The sequence below is a fragment of the Ahaetulla prasina genome, chromosome 8 (genome assembly GCF_028640845.1).
Source record: "Ahaetulla prasina isolate Xishuangbanna chromosome 8, ASM2864084v1, whole genome shotgun sequence".
NCBI classification, from domain to species: Eukaryota; Metazoa; Chordata; class Lepidosauria; order Squamata; family Colubridae; genus Ahaetulla; species Ahaetulla prasina.
This window is the reverse complement of record NC_080546.1, coordinates 17,593,654-17,603,390: the sequence shown is the minus strand read 5'-3', so window position 1 is coordinate 17,603,390 and position 9,737 is coordinate 17,593,654. Positions and strand designations below refer to the sequence as shown.

At 43.2% G+C, this 9,737-nt stretch overlaps 1 protein-coding gene across 1 annotated transcript in view; it reads right to left on the bottom strand.

Moving 5' to 3' along the window:
• Window positions 1-2,785: 2,785 nt before the first annotated feature.
• The window catches only part of LOC131203159 (probable E3 ubiquitin-protein ligase HERC3), a 62,046-nt gene continuing 55,094 nt past the window's right edge, over window positions 2,786-9,737 (bottom strand). Inside the window, exons 22-25 of the mRNA XM_058193111.1 lie at window positions 8,270-8,352; window positions 6,772-6,955; window positions 6,563-6,665; window positions 2,786-4,728 (exon numbers count right to left, since the gene is read on the bottom strand). Of these exons, the coding sequence (XP_058049094.1) occupies window positions 4,520-4,728; window positions 6,563-6,665; window positions 6,772-6,955; window positions 8,270-8,352 (579 nt within the window). The 3' untranslated portion in view covers window positions 2,786-4,519. The remainder of the gene's footprint in view (window positions 4,729-6,562; window positions 6,666-6,771; window positions 6,956-8,269; window positions 8,353-9,737) is intronic.

The following is a 9,737-nucleotide window of genomic DNA, read 5'->3' as shown; positions in this document are numbered from 1 at the left end:
AAAATGAGGACCCAGATTGTTGGGGGGGCAATAAGTTGACTTTGTAAATATACAAATAGAATGAGACTATTGCCTTATACACTGTAAGCGGCCCTGAGTCTTCGGAGAAGGGCGGGATATAAATGTAAATTTTTAAAAAAAATGTTTTTTGTTTTTGTTTTTGAATTTCAAAATAATCCTATTCCATTGCTGGAATGGCCTGGGAATAGCCCAGACCTTAACCCAATTGAAAATCTATGGAGTCCACTAAAGAAACTTGTTAGTCAGAAGCGACTCATCAATAAAACCCAGTTAATAAAAGCAATCATTCAATCTTGGTTTCACATTATAACAGCTGCAGAACTAAAAGACTTGGTTCCATGGGAAAATGTTGTAATTCATGCTAAAGGTTACCCAACTAAGTATTAACTGAAATGGTTTTTGTAAATCGCGTTTTTTCTATGGTGATAATTTTTGTATTTTTTCTATGTTTCACTTTTCTTCTATATACTGTAACTGCTATTCTAATAGTAAATCCTTCATAAAAGTTATTGCATTACATGCTTGATTAAATTATCTTTCTATTGATATATAATTTTATGGTACTACTCCAAAAAAAAAGTGGTGTTATTAGCTAGTTTTAGAAAAGACACTTTTTCCCAAAAGGTTTCCACAATTTTGGCCACTACTGTACTTTAATGAGATAAGTCTGTTCCCAGCTGCAAGTCAATTCAATCTACTGGCAACCCTGCTGAAAAAAATTGAACTTTCTGCACTTGTGCATATGCAAGGGTCACTCTGAGTATGTGTGGTGTGGTGTTCTGCTCTGCTGGGATAGAAAATTGTAACTAGAAATGATGTTATTGCAGTCCTTCAATTTTTCACAACTTTCGCTTGGCTTGCTGATCTCCATGATATAATCCCGCAAAGGCCATCAACGCTCAGATGCGTCTTTCGTATCCCAGAGAAGCTTAGTTGCAACCATCCAACAAATGCCCATTGTGTTTCCAAAAGTAAATCCTCCCATTAATGAAAGCTTTGAGGTATTACGGGAAAATGGTAAGAGTGTTTCTTGGGATTATTGTGTGCTTCCCAGCACTGGTGCTCAACAGGGAAAGAGAGGTTAAAACTTGTCTCAATAATGCCGGCCACCTGCATGTCATTCAGGGATTAGTCGAGCTGAAATCTGCCTTGGAAAGAGACTAGAAAACATGTGATGTTCCTTTCTGCCAAAATGGGTATTTTTCTGGCTCCACAACAGAAGGCCACCATGTTAAAGTCTTCTAAGAGCCGTGGTGGCACAGTGGTTAGAATGGAGTACTGCAAGCTAATTCTGCTGTCAGCAGTTCGATCCTGACCGGTTCAAGGTCGACTCAGCCTTCCATCCTTCCGAGGTTGGTAAAATGAGGGCTCAAATTGTTGAGGGCAATTGGCTGACTCTGTAAAGCACTGGGAAGTGGTACAAAAGTCTAAGTGCTATTGCTATTGTTAACGCATATCTCAGTTTCCCCAACCTAATTTTCTCCAATTCCATTGGACTTCCAACTTCCAAACGTCCCAGTCAACAGATGGAGAAAGAAACGCTTAATGATTTCAAGCTGAGACCAGTTCAACCAGTTCAGACATGATAGCCGTGCTCCAATATCTCAGGGGCTGCCACAAAGAAGAGGGAGTCTCCAAAGCACTTGAAAGCAGGACAAGACACAATGAACAAAAACTAATCAAGGAGAGAAGCAATCTAGAACCAAGGAGAAATTTCCTGACAGTGGGAACAATTAACCAGTGGAATGTCTTGCCTTCAGATGTTGTGGCTCCTCCATTACTGGAGGCTTTGAAACAGAAGACTGGACAACCATCTATCTGAAATAGTATAGGGTTTCCTACCTGAGAGGGGGTTGGACTAGAAGACCTCCAAGGTCCCTTCCAGCTCTGTTATTGTTATTCTGTTAAGCTTTCACTTACTTTTTACAGCAGTCCATTATACCAGAGCGGGCAGAAAGCAAAAAAATAAAACAATAATTAACTCCAAATATGCACTGGAGTTAGTAGAATCCAAAAATTAAGTTTTGGATTTTCTGAAATCTGACAGCTGGAAAACATGCAAAAGTGTCCTTACCAGTCACTTGTATGTTGAAAGCTTAAAGGCTGTGTCCTTAATCCATTACCTTAGAACTGTGATGGCGAACCTATGGCACGCGTGCCAGAGGTGGCGCGCAGCGCCTTCTCTGTGGACACGCAAACTGTCACCCCAGTTCAGCTCCGCCACACATGTGTGCGCACCTCCCATTGGCCAGCTGGTTTTTGGGTCTCTGCCGCATATGTACAGGGTGAGGGGCATGGGAGGGGGGGCTGTGCGCGCGTGCATGGGGGGATGGGGCACGTGATGTGTGTGCATATGCGGGGGCAGGGTGCATGCAGGCGGCCACACGCACATGTGCGGGGGGGGAGCTGTGCAGGGGGCCATGCACACATGCACAAGGCGTATGTGTGAATAGGTGCGCACATATGTGCAGGGGTGGGATGCATGCAAGGGGGCCACATGTGCATTGCATTTTGGGGGTTCAGGTGTGCACGTTACTGCCTTTGAAGTTTAAAACAAAACAAAACAAAACAAAAATCTGAAAGTAAAAGGAAAGGATATTTTTTTTAAAAAAACCTTTCCCTCACAGATCCCGGCTTCATCTCTTCTGGCATTTATCAGCGCTGGTAGAAAAACAGCTGAACGCATCACTATTAATTCTATTATTTAACATTCCTTACTAACACCGAGACCTTATTTTCTTCCTGAAGCATCACGAAAGCAGTATGAAGTCTGAAGGAAACAGTCCATTTATTGCCTAATATTGAGCTATGTACACACACATACAAAATAAAGCATTTGATAAAGTTCTTTCAAAGTTGCAGTAAAAAGAGGCCCATTGGCTACCCAAACAGCAAAGTGACCCCTTAATGCTTTTAAAGCTTTTCATCAGGGAAAGTGCAAAACACGGTTGAATTAAAAGGTACACAAGTACGGCGGCTCCATGCCAACCAAAAATTGAATTAGGACTAAAGTCCACCTTGCGCGCCTGACTGAAAAATAAAACCCTCTTCAGGGCTGCGCTGGATCAGGATTGCAATTAGGTTTTACCTCCATCAGACCCAAGTGGACTGATTCCATTAGTTTCCATGGATTCAGCCATTATCAACTTTAACTCAGCTTGGACCATCAATTGGTAAAATTATCGGGGGCAGGGGAGGGAAAATTCATTGTGACTTCTATAATAAAACGTGCGTGTGTGAGAGAGATTTGTGGGGGAGGAAGGAAACTGGTCGTCTTTTTTCTTCCATTCACCCCACTGCCATTTGGCTCTGGATCTATCTCAGTGGGGCAGAGAAGGCCTGCTTCTAACACAAAACAAAAAAAAAGCATCATCCATTGATAAGACAGACAGAATGGCAAAGAGACGTTCAGTCTTCAAGGAACACATCTGCACACATCTGCGCACTGAGATGGGAGGAAAACATGGACTATGCCAGGGGTGTCAAACTCAAAGAGCTTAAATCTGGCCTGCGGGGCCGCCCTGGAAACAGCAAATGATTGGCCCGCTGCGCTTCCGCCAGCAAAAACGGAGTGCGGTCCTCCGGGGCTCAGTTTTCAGCCGCGACAGCCTCCTGCAACTCTCTGCCAGCAAAAACCGAGCTTGGTGCCCCCCCTCCCCCATGAGCTCCATTTTCGCTGGCAGAGGGCTAGCAAAACAAAATAAAAACAAAATAAAAGGAGAAATGTTTTCCCTTTTACATTTGAGAATCCAAGAAGGGACAGGAAAGGAGAAAGACAAAGAAAAAGAAGGGAAGATGGGAAGAGAGCAAAAAAGAAGGGAAGGGAGGGAGGGAGGAAGGTTATAATGAGAGTGAGGGAAGTCTGAGGGAAGTCCTGCCTTAGCACTTGGCCACCTCAGGTGCCCCGGAAACGAGTGACGTTGAACTGGCCATGCCCACCCCGGCCCTCCTGAGGTAACCCTGATGCGGCCCTCAATGAAATCGAGTTTGACACCCCTGGACTATGCTGTGAAATTCCCATTCCTAGAGGGAAATTAAAAAAAAAACACTGCACAAAAACACAACTCCTCCTTTGAACAATTAACCCAAAGGTAAAGTATTCAGGTCCTGTAATCCAATTCTGCGTGATCTCTGCTGCCTTGCAAGCTCTCAGAGAGGAAGCTGTGTGGTCAAACAGAAAGCTAAGATTTACCTCACTGATCATTTTCTGCAGACTATAGGAAATGGAGAAATTCTGCAAAGGAGAGAACCTTCTCCATTTTAAACCGAAATAAGTCATCCAATAAACTTAAAAGAAGATTTAAGAGATAGGTCAAAACTGTGAATGTTAAAACCCCAAGAAACACCGATAGACCATTTTCAGTGTCCTTTTTCCTCCCTTTCCCCATCCTTCCGGCTTCCCTGAGCAACGTCTCCCATTTCCCTACAAAAGGAAGAACAAGACAAGAGTTTTCTTTCAGTTTCAAAGGGTCTCTGTTGGGGGGGAGTTGGCTTGTGCTCAGGCCAAGCTGAAGCCCTCGTAGTGGTCGATGGCTTGAGTCAGTCGCGTGCTCAGGGTTTCTTTACTGCTGTATTTGGGCAGGTCAAGGAGGTTGTAGCAGGTGTGGGCCACCGGCAGGTACCGCTCGTCACTGGAGGTAGACTGAATGATCATGCGTAAACTGGACATGCCGTAGATGGGGATGCGGTCACTGCCAGTCAGGAACACTGCCAGAGGGATACAAGCAGAAAAAGCACATCAGAAAGTCATCAACAAAACAACACTTGCAGAAAACACTGCACTGCACTGCACTGCACTGTCCCCACTGCCTCCATTCAAAATCCACTTTCTGTATCCCGGGCAAAGAGCTGCCCCTCCTTTAATACGGTAGTCCTCAATTTATAATAACAATCGGAACCAGGATTTCTGTTGCTAAGCAAGGCGGGTTGCTCAATGAGTCGTTTCAGATTTTACGACCTTTTTCCCCATAGTTGTTCAATGATTCACATAGTCATTAAGGGAAATCGAGCTTCGCTTCCCCCACAGATTTTGCTCATCAGAAGGCGGCTTCGAAGGTCGCAAATGACAATCATATGATCCTGGGATGCTGGAACAATCCTAAATAATTTGCTAGTTGCTAAGTGTTCCAGTTGTGACCACACGACCGTGGGAATGCTGCAAGCACTGGTTGCAAGTCAGTTTCTTTTCTGTGCCTTCAAACGGTCCCTAGATGAATGGTTGTAAGCAGAGAATTACAAGTAGTCCTCGACTTACAACAGTTCATTTAGTGTCTATGGAGATTCTCAGTCATCCAGGCCATAGTTGTCCTAAAAGTGCTTTTCGAAGAGGCAACTGGACTTTCTGGTTTTTCTTTGAAGACATTTCGCTTCTCATCCGAGAAGCTTCTTCAGCTCCGACTGGATGGTGGGGAATGGAAGGGCTTATATTCCTTGCAGACAGCTGGTCATTTGCATTCTTTGTAGGCAGTCATTGAGGCCACCTGGAGGTTTCTGGCTGTGGAGCCTTCTTGGAACTGTTGAAAGGACTTTTTGTAGACGAGAGATAGATTATATTTGCACTACTTGTCACTTGTGTCAGGGGCACCTGTAGTGGCCTGTGGCGGGGCTGGAGGGATCCTCCTGCAGCCCTCTGCTAGCAGAAACGGAGCTTTGTTCTTTGGGCAGAAGTCTGCAGGACACCGTCGTGAAGTGGTGGAATGCTGCCGGTTTAACAACTTCACACTGAAAATGGAGCATTTAGAAGCACAGCTGCTTATGTTTCAGGTCAGTAAAGGCAAGTAGAACAGCAGGGGGTGGATGGGTGGAATCAGCTGCGCCGTGTGACTGAGATGAGCTGGAAAGCAGGAAATAAAGGACAGGATAGGGCGGGGCGTGTGGGCAGGGCCAGCTGATCATCACAGCTACCGGTTCACCCGATCTGGTCTGAACTGGCTGAATTCCACCTCTGCCATCCTGGCCGAAAATGGAGTCCAGGAGGGCCATGCGTGGCCCTCCTGAGCGCCATTTTTGCTGGCAGAGACACCGCGGGCCAATCCTTCGCAATTTCCAGGGCAGCCCTGCAGGCCAGACCTAAGCACTCTGCGGGCCAAATCCAGCCCACGGGCCTTGAGTTTGACACCCTGATTCAGAGTTACAATATTTGGACCAGGTTTATCCTTCTTCCATTCCTATTAACCCTTCTCTTCCATAGACCGATCTTCCCAACCAACAAAATCTATGACAAATATCTTCAAAAACCCATGCCACTTCTGTAAATCCGAGAATCCGCTCTCTTTTAAAATTATCTAGTTTTTTTTTTAAAAAAAAACAACAACCTTCAAACAAGAAGAAAACCAGCAGTCTCAAAAGTTTCTCATTTCTAATTTTCTACATGGAAGAGCAAGAGAGCTGTCTTACATTTCTTACATCTTCTTCACAGTTAAGCTAGAAGAATTGCCCATCACATCGTCTGTGTTATACTACCAAACCTCAATGAGAGAATCCCCAGTCTGAATTGAGTCTCCGCTGAAGAAAATAGTTATTGTTCTACCTAAATACTTACAAAGAAATTTCTTCTTCTTTTCTAAAGGGAATTCGTGAAATGTTTCCCAGAACATTTGTACAGTTGGGTGTGTAGCTGAATAATCTCCCTTGTAACTTGCACTCTGTAAAACAGATGCAAATGACAACATGTTGTTTAAGAACAAGAGGACAATTATAATTATAATTTGAAATAATAATTTGGTTGTGCTGGGTAAAGAGCCCACTAACCTCTTCCAGCTCCTTCCAGTTGTATTTGCTACTTCCCACGATCATAGCCCTCAGCTCAGTAGGCTGGAAGAGTTCAAACACCTTCCCACCACAAACCTTCAAGAAGCCACTTGAGAAAGCAGTGTACCACTCGTGCACTGAGACGTTGAAGACGTAATTCACATAGGCATCCACAAATTCCTGTCTGGGGGATTAGAAGGAACATCATATTTCTTTATTTATATTATAGGTTGTTGGACTCCCCACAGCTTATTTCTCTCTAACTAGAAATGATCCTTTGTTAACCAGGAATCTAACATTTGCAGACCCCTGCACTAGGAAGAAGGATACAACTTTTCAGTCTCGGGGGAGCATATGTGGCCATGTGGCTACCAACTCGAGATTCATGGAAATGGCAAGAGGTGCAGCCTAATTTTTCATCCGTTCATTTTATTAGCCAAAGTAAGTTAAACAAGCAATGCAAAATATCTCTTAAATGATGCCATGTTGCTGAAATTTTATCACTTTAAATTGTGGCTAGTTTCCTTTTTCTCTCTCTCTCTCTCTCTCTCTCCTGTGTGTATATACTACATGACCTATTCTTTTAATCTGGCTGTAACACAAAAGTGGGATATTAGCTATCGTAGGATCAGGTTTCTCCAATGTGACAGTGCCCACTATCTGTTATAATTGTCTCTCTGGCATGGCTGGAGGGCACAAAGTCGAAGAAGGGTGTTCTACGGAAATCTACCAAAGATGCAGCAGAATACAATATGCGCTAGAAAGAAAAGAAGCTTGAATCTATGTATCAGCATCTAACACGGCGGTATTAGCTTAGTGGTTAAGACTGATAAGACACTGATAAGACACATAAGACACTGATCTTGTCGGCTAGAAAACTGACAGCCCAGGTTCAAGACCCGAGCGTCGCGCAATGTGTGAGCTCCCGTCTTTGTCTAACTCCTGCCCATCTAGCACTTTGAAAAGCATGCAAATGCGAGTAGATAAACGGGTACCACTTCTGTGGGGAGGAAACAGCGCTTTGTAATGTCATACTAGCCACATGACAGCGGAAATATCTTCAGACAGTGCTGGTTCTACAGCTTTGAAATAGAGACGAGTGCTGCCCCCTATAGTCAGCAATGACTAGCGGAGTAAAATATGCACAGATTCCTTTCCTTCCATTTCCTTCCTCTGTCCTGTCATGTCTCCTTGGACAGAGCAAAATCTGAGATAACGAAGGAGGCCAGAAGCAAAGAATAGAACCTGGTCTTTCTTATATCTCACCATCCCACCATGGATTATTTATCAGTTGGAAACATGTTTCTATGTGGCTCTTTTTTCCTTAAGTTTCATTTTTGGACACATGCCCTCCTACTTGATTAGGCAAATTTGATGTTCTTAAGAATTCTAAACTGAAGCTGTTAGCCTCATGGTGAAGGATCCAAAATCATTCAGGGAATCATTCCACTCCAATCATTTAACCTTCTCCAACCTTACCGTCAACCCAACAACTTACCTATTATTGTTCTGCACAGGTATTTTGTCTCCATCAGGAACAAGGTTTTTCTGCTCCACTACTCCATAACTTTCTTTGCATATCTGTATTTCCCACCCAAACAAATGAGGGAAAAGCTGAATTATTCCAGTTTATGTCTTGAGCAACAGCAACAGTATTATTATTTTCCACCAGGGCCACATTTTAAACAAAACCTTTTGTCTTTCCAACATGACTCATGTTAAGATAGTCCTGGTTTATCGCAAGTGACAATTTCTAATTTGACATACTAGGGATACGGAAGCGTCAACTTTGCAACAACTAAGTATACAATTCATTCCAAAATCTGTAGGGCAGATTTTTGAAACCTGAAAATTCTCCAGATGTATTAAAAACCCCAGAATTCTCAGCTATTTATCCAATCTTGAATTTTCTGGATTGCGGTCAATATTTTTAGAGAGTGCCCATTTAGGAAAAATGGGGACAGATGGGTTCTCAGACACTTGCAAATTAATAAAGTTTTCAGGCTGCCTCTGTCTCTTTTTCTCTTTGCGATATTCCAGCGCGAGGAAGCAGAATTAATACTTTCAGAAGATGCATCCATGAACACGAATTAAAGAACTAGAAGGGACTATACAACCTAGGAAGTCCAATCTTTTGCTTAATACAGGAATCCAAATTAAGATCCTAAACAGAAGGCTACCCAGACCCTGCTGGATAATTTCCAGGGAGGGGACGGTTGGTCAAACATGTTCTACAGTTGTAACTAAATATCTATGGAGATTCTCAAGTCATCCACATCAGGGGTCTCCAACCTTGGCAACTTTAAGACTTGTGGACTTCAACTCCTAGAATCCCTCAGCCAGCAACGCTGGCTGGGGAATTCTGGGAGTTGAAGTCCACAAGTCTTAAAGTTGCCAAGGTTGGAGACCCCTGATCCAGGTCATGGTTGTCCCAAAGATGCTTTTTTTTTCAAGAGGCAACTGGACTTTCTGGTTTTTCTTTGAAGACGTTTCGCTTCTCATCCAAGAAGAAGCGAAATGTCTTCAAAGAAAAACAAAAAAGTCCAGTTTTCCTCTTCGGAGCTGAAGAAGCTTCTGGGATGAGAAGCGAAACATCTTCAAAGAAAAACAAGAAAGTCCAGTTGCCTCTTGAAAAAAGCACTTTTAGGATGTTCTACAGTTGAGACATTTTTTCTCCAGTCAGAAACTGCCTCTTAAACTCCAACATTGTTGAGAACAGATCAACACCATGTGTTTTCAAACTTACAGCTGGAAGGATCCAAAAATAAGAGAGTTGGGAGTTATGGAGCTGAGAAGAAAAACTACACAAGGACAGGGGTCTGCAAACTTGGCTCTTTTAAGACTTGTGGACTTCAACTCCCAGAACTCTGGGAGTTGAAGACCACAAGTCTTAAAAAATGATTTTTTTTAATTAATTAAATTTAATTAATTTAATTTAAATTAAATCTTAAAGCTTTAAGAGAGGT